Source organism: Anser cygnoides, chromosome 4 (genome assembly GCF_040182565.1).
Source record: "Anser cygnoides isolate HZ-2024a breed goose chromosome 4, Taihu_goose_T2T_genome, whole genome shotgun sequence".
In the NCBI taxonomy this organism is placed as follows: Eukaryota; Metazoa; Chordata; class Aves; order Anseriformes; family Anatidae; genus Anser; species Anser cygnoides.
Window position 1 is genome coordinate 77,436,694 of NC_089876.1, and position 24,109 is coordinate 77,460,802.

Consider the following 24,109-nt stretch of genomic DNA (forward strand, 5'->3'; position numbering starts at 1 on the left):
CTACTATTACATAGCAGCCTTGCGGCTTTCTTGTGTTTTGTAGTCCTTGAAGTATGTCATAAAGATGAGTAATTCATGCTACCTCCTTAACAGTGGAGACAGCAGAAATGGGTTAAGTGATTTGATCAAGTTTGTCCAGAGTGCCAGGGACAGGCACTGTCTTGCTGAACTTGCTGTTCTGTGCCAGTACCCATGAGCATGTTGCCTAGCTTGACATACAGCAAGTTTGTTCACATTTTCTGACATGCGGATAGTCAGAAGCAGCATTCAGGTACAAACAGTGAAACAACTGTAATTTATGTTCAGAGACAACCTTCCTTTCATTTCACAATTTTCCACAAAATAGGCTGATGTTTAAAATGTCATTGAGTTTCTCTGGAAATGTGGAAAACAAGGACATAGCCTTATTTTCTCTTTTCTGCCCCTAAAACATATTGTTTCCACAACCTCTATTAGGCCATTTCTGAGGTAATACATATAATTCGGTGACAAATCCACTTCAGCCTTCATAATGCCCTTTGTTTTTACTTCAAAACATTCTCTGACTCTTACGGATTTGTACTATTTAACACCCAGATAAAGGTAAGCTGTCTTTTTTAATAACGATGGATTACATTTTCTCGTTACATGCTCTGATTCAATTGGATTTTTCAGTGTGAGCAAATCTATTCCAGAGAAAACAGTAATGCCAGTGTGAGAATAATTGTAGTTATTAGAAAGGTAAACAAGAGGAAACAAAAACTAGCATAAACGGAAATTAGCTGATTAAATTACTACTATAAAGGCCCACTTTTTCTTCCCTTTAGCAGAAGTATCCTACATTTTCCTTTTCTTTGCAAGTATATTATTAGAAACAATAGAGACAAACTTCTTGTTGAGATCTTTTGTACTAGACTGGGGCACTGCCAAAATTCTCCCCCAGAGATGACTGCCAGTGCAGAGGAGATCTTTAGCCGCTGTCCATGCCTTTCAGAATAGTACCCCAAGGGAGATGAAGTTATGATGGGATAGCCCAAAGTCCCCTCTGAAGCTGACAAGCCAAGCATCTTTAAGGGGATATTGAAGTGGGTGTATTTCTACGTGTAGAAAAACTGCAAAAGCTCCAGTGACTTTCTGACCCTCCCAGAGCTTCAAAAAATGTTTGATGACTGGTCTGTTGTCCACCTAGCTATAGCTAGCTTTGAACTCCTTACAGTGCAGGGCAGCAATGCATCAAAGTGTCAAATATGCATTAACATGCACATAACTATGCATGTGAGAACATCACTCCCCATTTAGGAAAGCTTTTGACCACATAGCTAAGTCCTGCTGAAGAAAACAGGAGTTAAGCATGTACCTAAGTTTGTGAGTTGCTTAAATGCTTTGTCTGAACAGGGGTCTTAGACATTTGTTGTTTCTTCATATGGCCAAGAAAGGCCAGCCCGGTAAAATGTGTACTTCAAATGGCTTCTGCACTGAAATACATCCAAGAAGATTTACACACATATATATTTTGTGATGTTCCTTTGGGCAGAATACCACGCAGCCTGCACACCTATCCTGTTGAACAGATGATCTCCAGGGCAGAAGAGCTAGTAAAGATCTGGGTATTTGTTTAGCCACCCTGTCTCAGCCATATGGAATGATATAACCCTGTTTTTGTAGGATTACTTTGCTAAAATAATATGAATATCACGGTTTTTTTCTCCTCCAAAACGTATTACAATATAATGTTGCCCTGAGAGAGAAAAGGGGAAGATGTGCAGCTCCTCCTGTTTCATTTCCTGCTTTCACGGATTGTTGTGTTACTAAAATATTTTTATTACAGAAGAACTTGAAGCAATATACAATGTTTGTCAGAGGATTATTTATAGTCCCTTTAAGCTGAATTTCTGTAATGAAATCCATTTACAGACATTCCACAGTGCCCTATGGTTACTTGCTTATGCAAATGAAATGTGACCCTTGAAATAAGCCTCTTGCCCTTGCTGTCACCCTCCTTGGCTTCAAAGGTCTACAGACAATCACTTCTTAAGTGAATGGGATTTTTTTTATTTGGTTTTGAGTGGGGAGGGGGGGAAAGAAAATGGGAAAAAAAAAAAAACCCTTTCCATTGCATGGTATTCTTGCAGAGGGTGATAGTGACTGACTGGTTGTACATGTACGTGAGATAATGCTCGTTTGTTGTATATGCTAACATACAAATCCTTTGCTCATGAATATACTTAAATTATACTCTTTAAAAGGGAGTTTTTGCATAGAGATTTTAGAAACGTCCAAGTGATTTAAGTGGCTCGGTTTAAATTCATTTCTTCTTCAGTTGTGCTTTGGATTCCTAGTTCAGATATCTGGTTTCTGGGCTCACAGATGTGCAGTTTCAACCCGGCATACCTGCAGAGCTGGTTCTGCACTGGCCGATGAAAGAAAAGGATGTAAAATTCTGTCCAATGAGAATGGTCTTTTTGTATGGCTGTGCTTCCAGTAATGTATACTGGTACCAATGAATGAGTAAAGGAATACGGAAGATAGAGAAAAGAGATGATGACCCAAGTATTTCAAAGAGGTATAGAGGATAACTTTTAACAAAAATGAGTTACTCTATATTGTGCGTGGTTATAGTAGTCTGTCAGAAAACCAAGAAAATGAACTATGCCACAATAATAAGGGCGACATTTCTTATTATTCCCTATGTGACATCTGCTCTCCAACGTCTTAGAAGTATTAAGATCATGGCTATTTTGTTCATCTGTTTACACAGGCAGAGCTTAGGTACAACAATTTTTGTTCCATTTAGGAGTCACTATAATGTGAGCTGTGAGACTACAGCTGAGCACAGTCAGTAAAAACAAAGTTACAGTTGATTGCATGTCCCAAGTCACCTCTTTACTGGTGTTTCAGGTGGTTCTGCAATCACTGACGTTATGTTAAAATTGAGCATGCAACATCATGGCACTGACAGCACTAGTTTTATGAGACTTTTTGAAAACATTCCTGATACTTCATCACCTCTTAAATTAAGAGAAATGGTCATAAAAATAATAAAACATTCTGGCTACAGAGAGTTATGTATGGGTAGAAAGATGAAGGTAGATGTACCTTGAGGTGGTTAGCTATGAAGACTTCAACAAAAGCCAGTGGCAAAACCACTTCTTTCTCATTTTGATGTATGACATCTGTAAATAAGAGAAGCTGACTTCAAATGAAACAGAACATCCATAATGACGTTATCTCAGCAGTAGTACCTGCCAGGAGCACAGTGGACTTCCTTATCTTGTAGTTTCTTTCACAATTTCATTGTAAGTGGAGGTTGTCTACCTGGAGTTATAGTCCACTTATAGCAATTATGAACTTCTCATTTACTTCAACGTTATCAGAATACTGATGCTGAATCTTATTATTTATGGCTGATTCCAGCTGTTTTTTTATTACAAAACATTTGTATCTTAAGGGCATTTTGGAGATAAGTAGACAGCCATGACCCCACTTTACCCTAGGGCCTTTTGGGTAAAGTGGTGCTCCCAAAAGAAATGAGGCAATTGCTGAGTTTCTCTGAATAGAGGACTGTAACCCTGCATATATTTTATGACTTGTGCAAGAACATTTGGGAGAAGTTCCGTGACTCTATATACTGGGTGCTTTTTGTCTCCTCCTGGGCTCCCTCTGGTCAGCATGAGAAATCCAGTGCCATTCCTCTGGGAGGGCGAACTCTGTGGTACAGAGAAAACAGTGGGTGGCTACCTAAACAGCATGGATCAGTTTTCCAGTCCCACAACTGCACTTTTGGAAAGAGCTTTTAACAAAGAGGAAAAATGTGCAGCTCTGTTAAGGTAGCATTGCCTGCTTGGAATTTCTTATTATAAGGCCTGTTTTCACACGTTTCTTATATTTCAAAACCTTTGAGTGGAAGTGTCTGCCCCAACCAGAACACTGCTGGGTTTTTTGTTGGTTTGAGTTTTGTTCTTGTTGTTTTTTGGTTGGTTGGTTGGTTTTTTTGGATAATGTGGGTGCCAGTCCAATAGCGGTGTGTCTGGGACACCAGGGCCTGTGCCTGCAGGGTGTGCATCAGATGGAGTAAGGCTCATGCAGGAGAATTTATCACTACAGTCTGGCATCCCTGTGTTCTCAGTTACTCTCACTTTTGCAACATTGTGATCAAAAAACTGAATCACAAAAATTACACGGTTTCTGCTGAGGTGTGGGCAAAATTGAAACCAAGGAATGGAGATTTTAACCATACACTGATGAAACCAAACCAAGGTCTGTTTGGGAAGGGCTGAGAAGCTGGAACAAGAGAGTTTGAGAAGGGGCCTGGAAACTGGTGGGAACCAGATAGGGAACCAGCAGCTGTGGAGGAAAAGATGAACATGGACTCAGGACAGGGAAAGGTGAAGGAGAGTATGAGCGATTGAGCTAAAAAACAAAGACAAGGAACTACTGGAAGACAGTGAGAGGAAATGAAAAGAAATAAAGGTGGCTTTGAATGAACCTTTGGTTCATTAGTTATAGGTACAAAAAGTAACATGCAGGAGCTGAAGCATAGACTGGCGAGAAGGGTAAGCAATGTTAGCCTAAGTAATATGGAGAATTGCTTCTTTGGGTAAATGAACTTTATTTTTGCATCTTCGACAGAATTCTCCTGAGGCAATGCAACAGGAGAGTCATTTTAAAAGCATTTTTACTCCTTTTTTCATTCACTTTCTTCAAATCCAACAGAAGACCTCAATATCTGATTTGTGACAATAGTGAATGTGCACAAGTGCATCTGAAGTCCAAGCCAGGCAGGACTATAAAAGAGGGAAAAGAGCTGAAGTATGCTTCAAAATTAAGAATCAGTGCCTCTCAGTCTGGATAACTGGATAAGCATATGAATGAATATTGTTATCCCCATAAAGTGGGGAAACCCTTTGTCTGCCCTTGCAATGACAAGTAAATGTTTTTGACGCAGCTGGATCTTGTATGGGTAGTACTATGAGAAAATGAATCATTCAGGATACATAGCAGGTCAAGAACAACGTTTGTTTAAAAAAAAAAATGCCTAGAGCTCTTCACTGAACAGTGACACTAAGACTTTGCTGCAAAGCAGGTATCATCTATCTGTTCTACCCTGGAACACGGGGTAAGTTAATACTCTGTGCCATGTTGTGTGGCTAAAGGAGGGCTAAAGTAAAGTTGTGCAAATTTGCCACAGCTATGGAAGTTTTTGTGTTAATACAGTGCCTCAACTTCCTTGGCATATAAAATTTGTGTAAATATTTCCTGGTCAGTTAGTTGGCACAGTAGTCCTGCAGAGTCAGTATGCATGAAGACATCCTGAGGAGCTCAACCATCTTCTCCCTGTGACTTCAACAGGGGTTAGATTTAGTGGTTACCTGTGTCAATATATGCATGATCACCTACTCTTTATTGTTTTTCATTTTAGTATGATTCCAGTGTTAGGCATTGTTTCTTTCCATTAAAACTAAGATATCTCACTGATTGTAAAATTCTTTCTCTACGTTGCTTGCTGAAATATCACATCTCTTTCACCTAAATTTTGTCATCGAGGATTGCTTGCTTGAAATGAAGTGTAACAAAATGATCCTCCAGAGTACAGGTACTTCCATTTAAGCAATAGTACAAATGATAAGTGTTCACTCTCCTGGATGTTCATCAGTTGTAAGTGAAGGGTGGAGATGTAAGCTCTTAATTCAGGTTAATATCCTGGTGTTCCCACTTGAGTCAGCTAGCTGGCTAGGTGCAATAAAAATTAGAGTACAAATGCTGTGCGTACTTCAGCTGGCAGCCACCTGCTTTACTACAGAAGAGCAGGCTAATCCCTATGCCTGATGAAAGTCCTCCACTACTTTCCCACAGTTCCTTTTGTGTGCCACAGGAGCCAAGAAGTCCTCCCACAATTCTCTGAAAAAGATTGTAGAGATCCTCCATATAATGCTGAATCTGGAGTCTACACTGCAAAACCTATAGTTGCCCATAGGGGTGCTTCAAGCCCAGAGGGAGGCAGTACATACACACAGCTTTGTACAGCCATCTCCAAGCTGGTGAAACTGCTGCCCAAAATCTAGATATAATCACCCGAGCTAACCTTGCAATGAAGATTAAGCATTTTTTTCATGTCCATCTTCTTCAAGCATTATAAGTTTACTACTTATAATCAAAGAATGTCTATAAATGTTTTTAAATGTTGTAAACCATGTCTTTTCGGCATATTTTTGGCCATCATCAAATATAACACCTATCACAGAATGACATGGCAGAAAGATCTGAAATTCCTTTTTAGAAAAAGTTACTCTTTTAACAGGTGGGTTTAGAAGAGGAGAAAGAAAGCAAAAGTAGAATTTTGATTGACAGAGCTCTGAGAGGCACTCCAAATCATTTTTCTTCTTGTTTTCAGCACTCATATGTTTTAACCATTGACGAGAGATATAGTGTAAAACCAGCTGTGCTTATTTCAGTCCTGAAAATTTTGGTTACATCTAAATTCTTTGTACTGAAACCTACTCATCTTTCAAGTATGTTATCCTTTTCTTTTTTTCCTTTTTTCTTCAAAAGTAAATGAATTCAGTCTAGCAAAATACTGCTTGTATGGATCAGTGAGTTTTGTCACCTGCCTATGGACTACTGGGTCTTTGTTACAAAGGATCCAAAGGATCCATTTATGCAAGCAGACTGTTTGCAACTACTTGTCAGGATGCAGCTGCAATGTGAAAAGTATTGTTTTGTCTATAAAAAATAGTGAATATGCCATATAGTCTTAAAAGCCTAGTGTGTTTGCATGGGAACTCCACTGAAGTCCTTACATTGCTCCTTATGACTTCATAAGGGAGTAATGTATTTTCAGAAGGTCTGTTCCCAGAGCTTGCCAGGGTCTGACATTTTAATCATGAAAAGCAATTCGTCTTATTTTCAATATTAACTTAAGGATGACTTAATCAAATTTCCAAAAATGTACCTAATGGTGCTTAATGACATGACTTGAAAAAAAAGAAAAAAGAAAAAAAAGATATATCTGATGAAATGTAACTAAACCATGAAAATCATTGTATTGTTAGTTCAATGACAGCAGAATAATTCTAATTTGGAGATTTAAGATTGACCTTTCAGAGAGGCAAGGTTTTTCAGTGAAAGTACAGCTTAGATGTTTAGTATCTCACCTTTTAAAATGTTTTATCCACATTCCAAGTTACATTTTACCTTAGAGACTGTCATGTGAATTAGCTACAACTATCAGGAAATAAGGAGTTTTATTCCTATGCTATAGTTGCAAGGCAAATGAACTAATTTTTCAAGTTCTTGCTCCCCTATTTTCTTGATGTCACTTTTTTTTTTGGCAATTTGTTCCAGTGTTCTTTATGTGATACTTTCCAAATTCTCCTGAGTGGAAAGTATGGCTAGGATATTAAATGTTATATGCATAATCTATACATCATTGTACTAATGTATCCCATAAGTGCTTTTGATTAGGGAAAAAAATTACCTGGCTTCCACATACTGCCTTATGAAAAGCTAATGAAATGATATATGCAATAGATTTTATATAGTGATCTGTACAGTGTGCTGACTGCACTAGTATGGTATTAGGACAATGATCTCTTCCACAGAGTAAAGCTGAGAACTAGTCAAAAAAAAAAGGCTCTTGTTTACTGATAAGATTAAAAGAAAAGTGGGTATTTTTACATGTACACCAAGAAACTAAGTATCACTTACTTTGTTGGCTCCCAGCATGAAGATATGTCATGCTATATAGACTATACAAGGATATTACCAGATCTGGGGCAAGACTCTTCCTGACTGCAAAACATCAAGGGTGCCTGGTTACTAAGAGAACTACACCAGTTTATGGTTGTCAGCACCCGATGTTCTTGTGGATCTTGCAGACTTCATGCTGCTCAGTTCATTTCAGCAGTTATACTTCCCAAAGAGTTCTGTTCTAGGTATGAAAAAGACCATGCTGGTAGGAGGGTTTTTTGAGCAGATAATACTCTGATTTTGTCGTTTGTGGTGTTTGGTTATGTACTCTATTAAAAAGGATATCATTTGCCTACTGGGCAATTTCGAACTTAGTTGCACATTTCCTGGGTACCTCTGCTGTTGTAAAACATTTAATTCACAGTTACTTTTGTTCTATATGAAGTTGTCCATGATATGAAGTTATGCTATTTACTCCTATTATATGATATCAGTGAGAGAGATAGCAAAGGAGAGATGAGAGAGAATAACATCAGGACAAAATAGGCTATCAGACCATAGAAGTTAATCACATCTCTAAATTGAAAATAAAGGATTCTTCAAACGTTGAGCTACTTCCCTGTAATGCTCAGATTCATGTTGCTCAACCTGACATGTCTGTGATATGACAAGCTGCATAAAAGAGGCAGTGCCAAGCACCTTGCTGTTGGGCTCAACTCTGTGAGAGGACATGCTGATTTCCCCCTTGAAAAACCTACTGCATTGCCTCAGTTTCCCCTGGGACTCCCTTCCAAATGGTGGTGTCACAGTCACACCCTAGCGCACCTACTTTATCACCCACCCTGGCATGTAAACAGCTCTTCGTTATTTTCTCATAGTCACCAGAGGATCACAAAACCTGCCCTGAACTTGTGCTTTCTCCATTAGAGGAGAGGACGTCATCCTCTTTCTCTGTAGTACCTAGCTGATCAAAGAAACCCTTGGCATTTTCTGGCATTACAAAGTCTACTATCAGGGACTGCCTGGCACATGCTATTAAGCAGATATCTAGTTCTGAGCTGTATAGCTCAGGCCATCTTAAAAGTGAAAAATATTAATAACAAAAGGTGTAGTGGAAAAAGGAGTTTCCAGAATTCAGGTAGCTCTGTGATAAGTGGAATACCTGTGCTTTAGATGTCTTTGTATTTTCCAAAGACTTATAGAGGGTTCCTTTGGTAAGATTGTATAAAAATATGGGTATTTAAATGTAATCTTCAGATTACTGGATAGATACATGTAAAAAATATGTTAAGCATTGGTCTTTTAGATATTCCTTTCTAAAGGACTATTGACAGTTACTTTTAGTCACTTGTCATCAGCTTCATATTTGTCTGTGACTCTTATGATGATAAAATATCAGTAAGAGGCTAGTCAGCACTGTGTAGCTGGTAATCAGGAAGGAAAGCTTATCTATCGTAATTGTCCTATTTGACATTCAATCGCTCCCTGTGCATTTTTGGTCAGTGTAATAATTATGCAGTTTCTAGTTTCATAGGTGATTTGCAGGAAGCTGTAGACCTTAATTTAATGTTTCGAAATAAAAAATGAGTCAAGCAAAATGGGCAGGTGGTTGTCTGACATGATAAAGATATTGAGACCGCTCAGAATTGCAGATGGAATAATGATGTGAAATTATATTAATTGTAATTTCTCAGCTAATTAGTCATTAATTGTTCCTTGCTAAAATAGGGAGGATCTACAATTATGGTTTACAGTACGTCACAAACAAATAACACCGAAGACACTGTAAGAATAGCTTTCTCAAATTGTACCAAAGCACAACAAATATCTGTACTTTGGCAACTTTCAAGGGTTAAAATATCATAGCAGATTATATATACATTTATACCAAAGGCCAGAGGGGTACTAGTCCCATTTCATAATCACTATGGCGTTTTATGAAACTTCTGCCTCCTTATGGGTCCGTGACCTCCCTCAGTCAGGGAGGCCAAAATGAAAAAAGGTCAAAATGGATGTCAGCCCAAGCAATTATGAAAGTGAGTACTTGGACATGACCCTGAGATTAGAAATGGTGACCTGTCGCAGTAACAGGGGAAAACCTGCCATGCTGCCTTTTTGTCAAATACAAACTACCATGGCAGTCCTAAAACATCCTGTCATTTATTTGCATTTTAATCTCTTTCACCTTTAATATTGGGCTTTCCTTCTCATCTGCTCTCCTCTGCCATAAGCAGATGGCTCAGATGGCAGAAAATAGGCATAGAGTTTAGAATATCCACATCTGCAAAGAGAGATCTTGGGAAAATGGATCAAAAACATATTTGTCTGGATATAAGGAGCAAAAATAACGTAGAATAAAATTGTGGACTGATTCTGGATACTGTAGGCAATATTCTAGTGTTCCTTTAAGGTTAATGAGAGCTTCATTTCAGTCAAAAAAAACTGCTCAATAGCTATGTAAATAGGAATGGAAGAACCACCTCAACAGAACAGATTTAGAAGTGAAACTTTCCCTGATTTTTTTGATTGTTTTTATTTTTATTTTTTTTATATATTTAAGGTTTAATCATAGTAACAGAGCATAAATTCGTACTATTTTTGTTTATTCACTGAAGAGGTGTTTTTTCAGGTTTTGGTTTTTAACATGTCTGATCTTTGGAATTAATTCTTTTCAGAGTGAAGCATTGCCTCTGCAGTACATCTTTCATCTCACAGTTGACCATCTGTGGAAAGGATACGGTAGGAGAGCTATAGTTTATTTTGGCTGATAAAGCATGATGGATATGATAGCAGAACTCATGGATGGGGCATTGCACTGGGCCATGATTCAAAGATCTAGCAGGGACATTGCCAGTCCTTACAAAAGAACAGGATTTCCACGTGCCATTCTTACTTATATGGCCATAGAAAGGCTCATAGGCTCAAAGGTCATCAACCTGGCCCCCAAAATTCTGATATGAAAAGAAGCAATGATTTCATGTTATAGAGTTGTCCTTCTTTTGCCAGGAAAAATGCTCTAATTTATTTGTTATACAGCAAGTTAAAATATTTAGGTATTGCTTCTCTTCCCACACAACCTGGAACATTATTATAACCTTTTTAATATGTTTTGTGGTTGCTGGACCTCAGAAGTTTCTTCTTTGCCTCAAGGCTATTTTTTGTGGCAATCTTTCTTTCCTCCCTCAAGAGTAAAAAAACTCTCTTTTGTCATCTGTACATGCTTTCTGTGAACAGTCAATATTCACTATTCAGAATGGCAGACATTTCATTGTTACTTTTTTTTTTAATGTTCCGGGAGTCATGATGATAATGCTCACATTGTGTTGCTAAGTCTGATTTCCTAACAACTACCTTATCATCAAAGCTATGACTGAGTAAGATTAGGTCGGCCCCCGTCCTTTGCTTTGACAAGTTTGTGGTTATTCTGAAAGGTGTGGCTTGATTACAGAAATACTATTTGCTAAAAAACAAATGTCTGGAGATCAGATATCTGGGAGTGGTATTCCTGCTGAATTTAAACTTTGCCCTCCCACATCTGAACCACAGATGTATGTGACTACCTGTGGTCAGCATCATTTTTTTGTCTCACTCTTGGAAAGCTACCTACTGTAACAGAAATCAAGCCTGAAAATATGTGATAGATCTAAGGAAAGGTTAGAGTAAAACCTTAAGGGAAAAGTTATACTAGTTTAAAAATTACTTTATTGTTGACATTCTTCCATTTTACTGTGTGATCCTCTAACGTACGTTGTGGTGAAGCTTAGAATGACTTTTGAAAGTAAAGGGGCTTTTAGCTGTGACACTTGGCAGGGAGTCAGGCTCTGTTACTGTCTATATATCTGCTGCTTGTGAGGCTTCATGTATGAAAACACACTACTAGATGAATAATAGGACAAATCTTGCTACTGTCAGTAAAGGAAAGAAAGGCTGTTACTTAAAAATATAAAAATATAAAAGTATAATTCCTTAATTCTGTCCTCAGTCTTTTCTTTAGTCACAGCCTTTTCCCAGGGTCTTTAAAATTTTGTCCAATGTCATCCAATTAACGACAATATTAAAGATGATATATAGACAGCTCCCTGCACCTGTATCAAAATAGCTGTTCAGCTGCGCACACACTTCACAAACATGGAGTTACCTCATGTTTGTAGCTGCTGCACTCTTGACTGCATCTGCCTTCCTTCCGCTTGTCACTGAAATGTTGGCTAGGAAACAAACATCTGTCTGATCCCGGTTTGACACAGACTGTTCTCGCAGTTGCTATCATGTCAAATCACAGAAATAAGTATTTACATCAGTACAGTGCAAACAACATTTGAACCTCCATTTGACAGCATGGATATTATGCAAGGAATGTAGTTGAGATTCGGAGCATACGTGTTACAGGCTTTTCTCTCTCCAGGATGAAGATGATGTAAGGCTTGGGAATATGCAGAGTACCTCAAAACAAGCAAACAATGGAACTAATAACCTTATATACATGAGGTCTTAAATGCCATATACAATGGATCATAACCACCAACTTTTTACAAGCACCATACCTTTTTAGTTTTAGTATTTATGAAACCATGCAAACTCCAGTAAAGTAAAAAGTAATTATACTGTGGAGAAAAATGGCTGTGTACTTTTCATATGCAAGACATGTAATGATAACTCAATAGATTCCTTTATTTGCCAATGCAGATAAGTTATAATTTTAAAGAGCACTGCCAGCACAATAACAATATGTTGTAAGGCAGTTCATCAAAGCAGCTTAGCTAAAACATTATAATTAGGTTTTGATAGCTGGTGGTCAAGACCAAATCCACAGTGAAAAAAGACTTTCATTCCTGTATTATTGTTTTTTTAAGGCTCATTGTCATCTGCATAACAAAAAGGATGACAAGTTTGTATGTTCTTCTAAAGATGTGATTACTGGAGTTTTCTGGCGTGACGCAACCATAGAGCAAGTACCAACCTCTCAGTGTGAAAGTGAATGCAAATTTCTGCATCTTTCTTTGTTGCTTTCTATTCAGTGCCATGCAACTCTGTGCTCGTGCCCCTGTGGCTTTTGTTGGTTTGGAGTTTTTGTTGTTGTATATTGTTTTTTTTTTTAAATAAGGTAGCTCTCCCTGCATCTGAGCACAGACAAACACAAAAGGGTATTAGAGATACCAAGAAGGGAGCTAGACGCTGGACATATTTTCTTTGAGCAGACACGTACCTGGGAGCAGGTAGAAGCTGGGATGAGTTATCTGAACTAAAATGTTTTGTCTTTGGTGAGAGAATTTTTTTCTGAAAGGTAAAAGAAAAACAGAGATGTGTCTATGGCCCTATCTGGACTGCATCTTGCAGCTGATGTCACTCTATTTGAATTTAGCTAATTTTCTCTATTATAGCCTTCCTCCCTCTGACCTGTAGCGATGCATGGATATATATTTTAATACATTCAAAGCTGAAACAACTCTACCTAAACGTGATTAGAACAAGTTTTGGATGGACACATGGAAACAACTGCAGCAGTTGCTGAAGAGCATGCAAGGAGGGATAGCTTTTTTGGGGTGTACACGGCTTTTACACTGAAACATCTGCCCTCAGAAGCTTTTACAAATGCATGTCAAAAGTATACCTAAGTTTTCCAGGAGTAGAAAATAGGAAGGATGGCTAATTGCTTGGGTATTGCCTTGTGACTCAGGTTTCCTGTAGTCAGTTCTCAGCTCTACTACAGGCAACACCACAAAAAGGGATTGGCGAAATGGATGCAGGAATCTTGCAATTTTAAGGAAAACCTTTGGTCAAGAGAAACCTAGCCTTTCTTCCTCAGAAATCACCCAGCTTTTCAGCCTTTCATTACTAATTGCTAATATTACTTGCATTTTTTTCTGTGAATACTCTTCTTCTACCTTATAAAGGCTCTTCAAAAATATTTAAATTATCTTAAAGTTCTTTGCTGGCATCAAAGCACTTGCTGAAATCTTTTATACATGCATTTATTTAATCCAACTATTCATAACATGACAACAAGAACTAATGAATGCATATGAGAACGTGACCTGTAACTCTTCTGCCAGACAAAAAATTAATTGTACAAATTTTTAAAGTTTTCAATTGTAAATAAATGTATAATGCCTAACACTATTTCTTCTATACGTTTAAGCTTTGAAAGACATGACTTTTTTTTTTCTGGGTACACTGAGAAAAATTAATCATGATGAGGTTTCAGCATTTGATATGGGAGAGATGTTGTCCATCAGACTGAGTGAATTGTTGAGAGTACTTGTTTAATGGAACTCTGATTCAAGAAACCTCATTAAGTGAAGTATTTTCTGAATAATTAGCAACAAACAGATGTCTCTATCTGTCTGGCTTGCTTTCTTTCCTATCTAGAATATCAATACTTGTTTATGAATAAGGTTAAGTAAAAGCTATAAACTGAAAACTGATCACGGTAACATAAATACTTTTTTTTTTTCTTCACATTACTGATAAATAAATACTGCATAGCCTGTTTTCCAGCAAGTAAAAAGGTCCACAGAGGTGTAACAACAGTTATTCTTCTACATTCAGTGCAAGGAAGGAGGCAAGCTTGGAACTACATTTTTCTTCAGATGAAACCCAACTATAGCAATGATAGTTGCCTTATGCTTAGTGAATTTGAGCAATAAATTAAAATCAGCATAATTGGTTGTGTAATTCAACCCCTATTTTGTCTTAGGTCTTTCCTAATAATACAACTGAATCATCTCAGATGTTGGGTCTTGTTTTTGAACTACTTTTCCAAAGATATTTTTGTTAAAACTTCTATGCATGAATTGCAACATAAAGATCAGAAGGAGGAGCCCCACAGAGTATGGTATCAATTACAAAAAATCCAGATGAAATTTTCAGTTTATCTATTGGCTTTAGTGCATTCTAATGCATGTAATGAACCTACTGCAGCTACCTATTGCTTGCTTAAAAAATAAAAAGCAAGACAGAGAAAAGCAGTGGCCATATATGTTGCAAATGGCCAGTATATGTTGTAAGACTGGATACAGGTTTATCAGAAATGTTGGATGAAATCACATCTTTTTATTTAGTAATTCATTCAGCTAACAATAATCTTTGCCCCTGGTGATGCTGTTGACCTTGACCCTATTAGAAGGCTCACCTTTGGCTCATAACACACAGTTCAGCCTGCAGTCAGTTACGTCCAAGCAAGCCATCAGTGGCTGAGTGTTCCACAAACAGTTTATGATAATGTTTATCTGATAAATATTCACAAAGTTAGAGAAGGGAAATTACTGGCAGTCAAGATAAACAGTTGATCAGAGATTCTGAGTACAATAGCATTTGTTTTCTCCTTATAATTACCAGAAAGTCTTACAGTTCTGTTGAACATATAGTGAAGGAAATCTTGGAGACATTTTCAGTTACCCAGATTTGTGGTATGCCTATATCATTTATTCCTTATTCCTTTTCCCTTTTCTCTCCCATCACCTATAACTGCCCAAGAACAATAGTTAGCCAGATCTCAAGACAAGAGTGACTGAAGCAGCTTTGCTAGAATTCCACTGCACAGGAAAAAAAAAATATGATGGAAACAAATCTAAGGACTATGTTGAAATATGAAAACTTTAATTTAAATAAATAAATAAGGAAGGAAAGGGAGGGAAGAAAACAAATGCCACAGTAGAGTGCTGATGTTATCTTAACAATAAATCCAAATAATCACTAATTCACTCATTAACTTGAATGAATCAGAGCAATCTGAGTGGTGAGAAGACGAGTAAAAATCCACAGGACGTATTAAAACATGCAGAGAAATGATCTCATTGCCTCCACCCAAAGGTAAAGTTAAGTCTTGTAAACTTCCTTGAGAACACTGAGCATGACAGGGAACAAGATGAAATGAAACCTTTCCTTTCAGGCATGGATCTTGCTGCTGTGTTCTGTATTTTTATTGTCTTTAAGACTGGATTCCCACAGTGTGCGTTGCATGGCTTGTCTCTGTGCACAAACGTGAGACACCACAGAAAACAGGGAGACTGCTGCTCAGCGCTGCTATAGTACACGGTATTAGTGCTGTGCTTTGAATGTTGTCTGTCTTCTTTCAGGACGCCCTAAGCAGTTGTGTTTTATCCAGCAGTCATTCCTGTCACTGTACTACAGTGTCACTATTGCTGCAATACATCTTGGTACTGACAAATTAAATGGAAGTAGGGAACTGTTGCCAGTACTTTTATGAAAGAAAATGGCCCAGAAAGTGGAAGGGTACAATGCGAAACCTTAAAGAAGCTTAGTTTATGTGGTGTCACATGGATCTGTATTCAGATTTTTATTTGTGAATGCTGGCAGTCCTTTGACCAAATGAACCCTCTTATATTCCCTGGCTCTTCTAAAGGTCAGTAACAACCGCTGGGCTTTCTTGTTTCAGTGTACAAAAGACAGGGCCATACTCCAAAATAAAAGGTATTTGTATGCACGTTTCATGCTAGGTACCCAAAAGAGTAAAGTACACCCTGGGTATTGCTTCTGTGTTTGTTTTTGTTTTGAGACTTGATGAAGCTTCAGGATTTAAGTCTGGTAATTAGACAAGGTGTCAATGGTATTTCGAATTATTTACGTGGTGCTCTTTAAAAAGTTAGGTAAAAAATTAGCCAACAGCTTGCTCATATTCAGATATGTGGGTAAGATTAATTATTTTGATGACAGAACTGGAGCTTGATTAAAATGTCTTAATTAAACTGGTGCAACTGAAAGAAAAAGGCAATGTGGGATTGTGTGTGTACCTATATGCTTGTGAGAGAATAGTACGGTTTATTACAAAGCCAAAAGTTTTCCTAGCAGTGCAACAAAAAATAGTAATTGTACATCAGTTAGGTAGATAATCTGGGTAGATAATTCATTTAAAAGAAGTAATGGATTGAGTACCTTCAGGCAGTGCTTACATTGCATGTTTTGTCAGAAGGAAGGTGAGAGAACCAGATGGAAAGCTAGTGTTATAATTGTAGCTTTCCGTGATGCAAACACTGTCTCTCTTCTTTGTGGGACATGGGCGAAACTTTTTTCAGGTTTCCAGGAAGGTGTGCGCTCTCGCAGATACTCTAAACCGTAGGAGAGACTGTATGTATGCATATATATATGCTGAATATGCATAGAATATGTGGTTATGCATGTGTTCAGAGAGCTCTTCTGATCACGCAGGTCCTGATTCTTCCAGTATTTATGCACTGCTTAATTTCAGCATGTGAATAATTCTTGCACGCTGAAGGATAATGAAAGTCCACCAAAAAAGTGCATAGTTGTGCACCAGCGGTCCTGCTGGGGGAGGAAACAAATCCCCCACAGGCATACTACTTTCTGGCTACGTTGAACTAGCTTTGAAAATCTCCCTCAGGGGGATGAACTTGCATTTGCAGGAGGCAAGAAAAGATTGACATCTGTAGCTGCACATAACAGCTTTTCTGGCATGATTAATGGAAAATGGTCAGCTATAAACCTGATGTGATAAAATCTAATTAATGTGACCATGCATACATACCATACACATGTACAAAATGTGGGGGGGGGAAAAAAACTCAGTTTGGAGGCTCTGAACAATATTAGAAATTATACTTAAATTGGTAAAAAAAATACAGACCGCTATCAATTAACATGCACATAATGTTTTATTGGCTTGGTTCCTTCTGGAATGAAACACTTTTAAGTACTTGTGCAAAAATTACATTTATGGTATTTCATACCATAATAAATTTATTCATAAAGTATGGATTATAGTGTTTAGGAAACTGGCAGATCTGTGTACCCATGATAAAAGTATCTACAGTACTTTTTTCTGTTAAGTTTGTGTTGCAGATATTTCCTTTCCTACAGAAGTTTGTAAACAGCTCCATCTTCAGGCATCATTCCCTTGTGCTAAAAAAGAAAAAGGCAACAACAGTATCTGCCACAAGCTTTCGAAGACATGTTAGCATTTTACCACGTATAGCAATTTTTATCACTTAAACCAATGTAATGGTCTTGTTTAACCACTTGCCACATATATTAAGTTGAAGGAAAATCACTGGTATTGGACCACAGCATCTAACAAATGAATTCTGGTATGGATCAGTGGCAGAGTAGATGTATGACAAGATTACATTTCCGTATATCTAGGTTAGACTGAAACTGCATTGCAACCACTAGAATGTCTTTCTGTCAGCAGACAGACCCCAAAGTGTTCAAGTTGAATCAATTTTTAAAATGTATGTGTGGCTAAACAAAAATGAATGAAGTGGGAAGGGCAGCACTGAGAAAACCTTAGCATGTAGGAGATGAAATATCTAAAATCTTGGAGAGGGTGCATCTCCCAGAATCAGGGCTGCAGAATGGCCTTTTGAATACCATTCAGTGTGAGAATGAAAGATGTAATTTTATATACTGACAGCAGTGTAAATGAGGTGCTCCTGGGATACTGAGGAGAGTAATTCTGTTGTCCAATGGTGATTTTCTTTCCGGTGGCAGTGCCTGAGTAAACCAGTAAAATGGATCTGGGAATAGACTTTTTTTTCCCTCCCTTGCAGTATGTTTGAAATAATTGATTTTATTTTATTTTTAATTTAAAAACACTTTGGAATGTAGCTTGTCTCTAGAAAGGATCTCTGTTTACATAATAGGATATTTGATAGTAGATAATATGGTCATTTGTAGAATCATAAACGTAGTATATTGATCTGCCAAATATCAATATATTTGGCATTTTTAAATAGTCTTTTGTCTACAGAATTATTTTCTATTAATCCTGCTGATTAGATCACTGTTATTCTGAAGTACTGTATCTATGTTTGCATACTGATCAAGTGCATGTATGTGATGTGCCTATTCATACAGATATAAGTGAAAGGTTTTTTTGTAGTAGTTGTCATTCTTTCCACCAATTAGACAAAAAAAATAGACAAAACCTTTTTAATAAATTTACCACTAGTCCCTTTAGAACATGTAACTAGGTATCATTTTCTTACTCGGTTAAAAGTTTGGGCTTTTGTTTGTTTGCTTTTTTGTTGTTTGATTTTTTTTTGTGTGTGTGTGTTTGTGGTCTTTATTTTTTGTTTTTAAGTTAAAAATGTTAGGCCTAAACACATCAGTAAATTGTTAATAACGTATTACAATGAATATGTGAAGAATTCATCCAACAACTTATTTGACAAGTTGATATAACCCTACTAAAATATACATTTTAAATTTACATTCATTGGGTATATTTGACTAACTTTGACCAAATTTCAGAGCAACATAATTTTGACCAGACCTTTTTTACTTAAAGCAAATTTTTGGTGTCTTTTTCCTATCCATTTGAAAATCAGCTGAGAACTTCAGTGTACTTGATGCTTTTCTGAATCGAAGTTGTAATTCCACTGGGTCTACCTAAAATGTTTTTTGTTTTTGTTCTTGTTTTTTAAGCCCTTCATCTCCCTGTGCGCAAAGATGTATTTACAGCAAAGAAGACAGTAGAGGTAGCAAAGACATAATTACCTGTGGGTTTGTAAGTGGCAGATTTGTCTTAGGCCTTTGTTCTGAGTAATAGAGAGAGAATACATGTGAGCATAGACTTATTCATAGCTGTACATTTATTCAGTTGAACACTGAATAATATGCAGCTGTCATTGGGAAGAGGGAGGGAAAGGGGAAGAGCAGACCTTTAAAAGTGTATCCAACTGATCCACTTGGTCTCCCACTATATGACAAGGCATGTTGTTTTTTAAGTGTTATTTTGATACGGTGCTATAAAGAAGCTGTATGCAAAACCATTATATGGAATCATTAATTTAACACAGAACTTCTACGTAAAAGAACAAACTGAGTTGACAATATACCATTATTGCTAGACAAATACTTCAGAGAAATAAGTGCATGTTGCTTGTTGACATTTTTAACTGTTGTGTAAAAGCCCAAATCTGCTTTAGGATCCAGTCCTTTACCTCTAGATTCAAGTGGAAGCTTGACCAATCTCTTCAGTAAGTGAGAACACAAAAGATACATGCATTGCTTCTCTAAAAACATTAATGAACAAAGAAACATTTTACGTCATTTCATAAAGGCTCTAATTTCACCGTCTCTGTACATACATAGCCAGTCCCACCAAACGAGTGGGACTATTGCTAATCTGAAAATAGAAACGCGTTTGTATAGTTTACTGAACAATTACGCTGTACTTCCCACACATACCACACCCCAAAATACTGTATCTGCTTTTTCTGCCAAAAATCAAGGAATTTACGTGCTTATAGGAAAGTACTACAGAAAGGAAAGGATATGTGCACCCAACAATCTGTATGCAAATTTAATACGTGCCTAGAGATGTTATTTTAAACCCTAGTGTAGAAAAATCCTGGCTCCACTGAAGCCTGTAAATTTCCATTGACTTGAATGGAGCCTGGATTTCCTCCATATCATTATCTTTCTTTATATAGAAATGTTAACCATAGTTGTTGAATTTTAGAGGATGAAAGTACTTCTGTAACTACACTGTTCGGAAAATCTTTCTCTATTTCTTTCTCTACAGTAGAGCCTATAGAACCTTTACCAAAAGTAATGGCAGAATTATTTTAGCTTTTATCAAAACACATACTGGATACTTTAGTTAAGTTACCTCAAAAAGAAAAGAGAAGTCATTTTAGTCATTAAAAAGGATACCAGTAGTATGAGTTTCTGAGTGTACATCTGACTCTACCGCTGAATTGTTTTTCGGGGAGTATCCCCTAGCCTCTCCTTGACTCATCTGCTTTAGTTGGGTGGACAAATAAAAACCATTGTGGTAGAGCTGCTAAGCTGGTTAGTTAATTTTTTGTAGAGTGTTCCAAATATAGCATTGCCAATATGTGTTGTAATATTATTGTCAAAAGATGGGATAGGTTTCCCAGCAAACCAGCTGTCACATACCAGAGATATTTCTGCAGTGCTACACAAATCTGTGGCCTCATGATAATTTAGGAAGCTATGCTCATCAGCAGAAGCAACAGCACAATTAACTGTGGCTGACAAAACTTTTCAAACATGAAATACTCAAGAGTTTTTCCTTTTAAAACAACAACAACAACAAATCTGAGTTAGTTATCTAAATCATGTATGGTTTCTATAATTTTTATATTAATGCATCACTGAAATTATTCTTCTAATCATAGGTTTCTGGTTGATAAAAGCTGTGGGGTTTGGGAGTAAAATAATTCTAAAATCGTCTGAATGTTCTTCCGTGTATGTGAATTTAAAAAATAACTATTTTCTGAGCCCTACACAAGAGAATCTAAAAAGAAAATCACTAAAGTAGCTTTTGGCTATCTCGATTCAGTAGCTGCTAATCCTAAATCAGACTTCTCTCGGTAACTACAGAAAGATTTTGACCCAGCTCAGTGTAAAGCTTGGATTTATTTGAAAATCTTTAATTTGGAATAATCTGACTGAAGAAATTGTTTAGATCAAAGGGGTTGAGTTGAACACAGCTCTGCTTCAGATTATTGGTTAGAAGGACTCAGACTCAGGAGGATATGTATTTGATTCTATAATTTCCCAGGTAATAGGAATAATAAATACCTGTTATGCGTACCAGAGGAGTTTACATGAATGGGACTCCTAGAATTTGCAAGCAATGTCAACTCAGTAGTGGCCTTTTTTAATCTATGTCCTAATTATTCTTTTGTAGCCTGCTGTTTTGCTTGCATACTCTCACTTTTCTTCTCATTAAGAAACTCAGAAGTGGAAACTGCCTCGGACATTCTCTCCATAGGCTTGCATAGCTGACAGGATTCCTTTATAAATCATCTCCTTGTGTAAGCTTTCATTTGGGTTCCTTGAAAGGGGTTTTCCAGCATCTCTGGTGACGCATGTGGTGTGTTGCCAAGCAATAATGGAAATGAACCCATCAACTCACAGTTCCCTTCCCGGGATAATCTGCAGCCCCATCTGCGTGCTTGCAGCAAACTTCTGCTATTGCAACATCTGCCCAATGGTTATTATACGATCCATTTAATATATTCTAGAGGAGCCATAACCACCACTGTGCCTAGCCGGGATACCAATAAGGCCTCAGCAGACATGCCAGAACAGCCTCTCCAGGGGATTTAATTGGAGCCAGATTCACCATAGTCAGTTAAGTACACATTCCTTTGGTACATGTGTGGCTAATCTACTTTTAATTGAGCTCTACTGTTTTCTTATATTTAGTAAACAAACGTGCATAGGTACAAAAGCTGCTGCTTGTTGACAACACAAACAGAATGCAGCTTGCTGCAGCTTTGGACAGGCACCCTTGGCAGTAGATGTGGTACAGTGTATTTATTGCGCAGACATATTTCTTTGTGCTTTTTGGCTTTTTTAAAAAACATTTCCTGGATTCTTGTCCCAGCAGCCTATTCTAGGTGATTTTCACAGCTGAGAGCCAGTGTGAAAACGCAAGGTCTTGCTCTATGCAAAGACATTTGTGTGCCAGCATTATTAGAGGGTATGAACTGGGTTTTGGTTTTTGCTCTTCCTTTTTTTCCTAAATACTAAGCCTCTTGGGCTGGGCTAAAAAGGCATGGTTCTGTCACTGTGATAACTCTTTTATTGCCTTACTAGGAACAGTGACACGTCATTCATTTTTCACCTGCCTTTAGGAGAACAAGCATGCTGTACTCACTTTCCCATGTTTTATTCAGTATTCACCACATGATACTTAAGGAAACCTCGATGTCTCCTATCTCTGTTTGGTGTATTAAATAACAGCTTGTTGCCAAAAGAACATGACAGTTCCAAAACAGGTTCAGTCATCTACTTCCCCGTACTGAAGATGGTTTTAATTTGTTTTGTATTACCTGTGAGGTGCTCTGGGAAGAAATGGGCACACCAGGACCAGTACCTTGTTCCTGTTGCTGAAAGATGCCTTTTGCCTGAATCCATCAAATCTTTCATAGAAGCAGAAGGAAACTGCCCAGAAGCCACTCTCCTTCCTACCAAACCTGACCCTGTCCCCACTGTGTCATTGAAGAGAGGACAGGGCAAATTGTCAGCTAAAGCAGCAGTCTCCTCACTTCTTCCCTGGAGAGCAGTGTAAAAAGTTTCTACTGGCTGGATAATTTTTGCCAGTAGACATTTCTAGATGACAACTTTTCTCCTAGCAGATGGTTTTGTCTCTGCGTGAGTCTTGTTGTGCTTAACCCCCAGTATGAACGTCCCTGGCTGTGGGCTCCAGCTGCAAGAGGAGCTGCAGCCCCCAGCCCATCCACTCCACAGTAGGGGATGCTGCATCCCTTCATCAGGATGCTGTCCTTCATCGTAGCAAAGTCTCAAAGTGACATCTAGTGGAATACCTCGTCTCTGTGGGGAAATTTAATTAAAACGGAGTCCCTTTATACCAGCACAAATATTGTGAAGGAAAACAACTCAACTCCTTTGACATTTTTACAAATAGGTTCAGTAGAAACTGCTGTGTTTACTTTAACTGACATTTGTTTTTTCAGTCAATTATCCCTCAGTCTTTTTTTCTTCCATAATTTATTACATGCAGCTCAGCCATAATAATAAATACAAAGTTGTTTCCCTTTTCTGTTGTTGTCTTGCAGACTGTGCTACGAACAAATGAAATAAAAATGAGTCCCCCTAATCTCCCTTGCTTTCCCATCTCTGTGGTAGCCTCTATTTATTATGGACCTTAGCAGTCTCATATGGAGCAGGGTTTAATCCCAAATATGACCAGAAGATTAGTCTGCACCTCTGGTATATTTTTCTCATGCTCAGATTCCCACTCCAAATTGCACTGAAGACACTGGAGCGTTTTGTTGACTTCTGTGGTCTTTGGAGCGAGACCTATAACCACGAGACTTAAACACAGCTTTTAACCAGATGACATCTTTCTGACTTAATTGCTCTATCTGAACTAAATGACAAAACGCTCCACCTTGATGCAGTTTTCTGCATGCTCTCACTTCTAAGTTCATTCAAGAATTTCAGGAAATCTTTAAAACTCTCCAAAGAAAATCTACCCCAAATCCCATTTTATAAGGACCCTCAGGAGGGCCTTTATAATGGGGGGTAGAATCACAGGCTGGAATTCTGTGAGTGTTTCCATTGAGTTCAATGCTTGGGTTGCTGCCAAAGCTGCAACAACAAATTATTATTTTTTTTCTCTCTTCAATCATAAGCTTCTGGAATACGAGAGAAACATGGCCTTTTTTTTTTTCCCCTTGCTGTTTAAGAATGAAAATAATATGTTTGTAAGGGCAGAGTATATTCCTCACAACTGCATGCAGCAGCTGTGCTTTCAGTGATTGAAGCAAAAGCAGTGAAACAACAGAGCGTACTATGTACTTGTTTAATCCATCAGGTAATGTCATGCTGATACTTTTCTTGGTGAACAAAAATAGTCTGATCTTTAATTAAATCTTTCATCAAAGCAAACCAAATATTTTACAGCCAAAAATCTTCAGCTGGACAGTTTGAAAATATTTCCATTTCCCAAACAGTTGTTTTTCAC

At 37.6% G+C, this 24,109-nt stretch overlaps 1 protein-coding gene across 6 annotated transcripts in view; it reads left to right on the plus strand.

The window, feature by feature from the left end:
- The window catches only part of FAM241A (family with sequence similarity 241 member A), a 321,403-nt gene that overhangs the window by 234,630 nt on the left and 62,664 nt on the right, over positions 1–24,109 (plus strand). For 3 of the 6 annotated variants that reach the window (XR_010831298.1, XM_066996445.1, XM_066996448.1), the window contains one exon: positions 10,341–10,404. The exons of the other annotated variants lie outside the window; for them this stretch is intronic. Coding sequence is in view for 2 of the 3 variants with exons in the window: in XM_066996445.1 (XP_066852546.1) it covers positions 10,341–10,404 (64 nt within the window). In the remaining variant the exon portion in view is untranslated. The remainder of the gene's footprint in view (positions 1–10,340; positions 10,405–24,109) is intronic. 6 annotated transcript variants of the gene reach the window in all.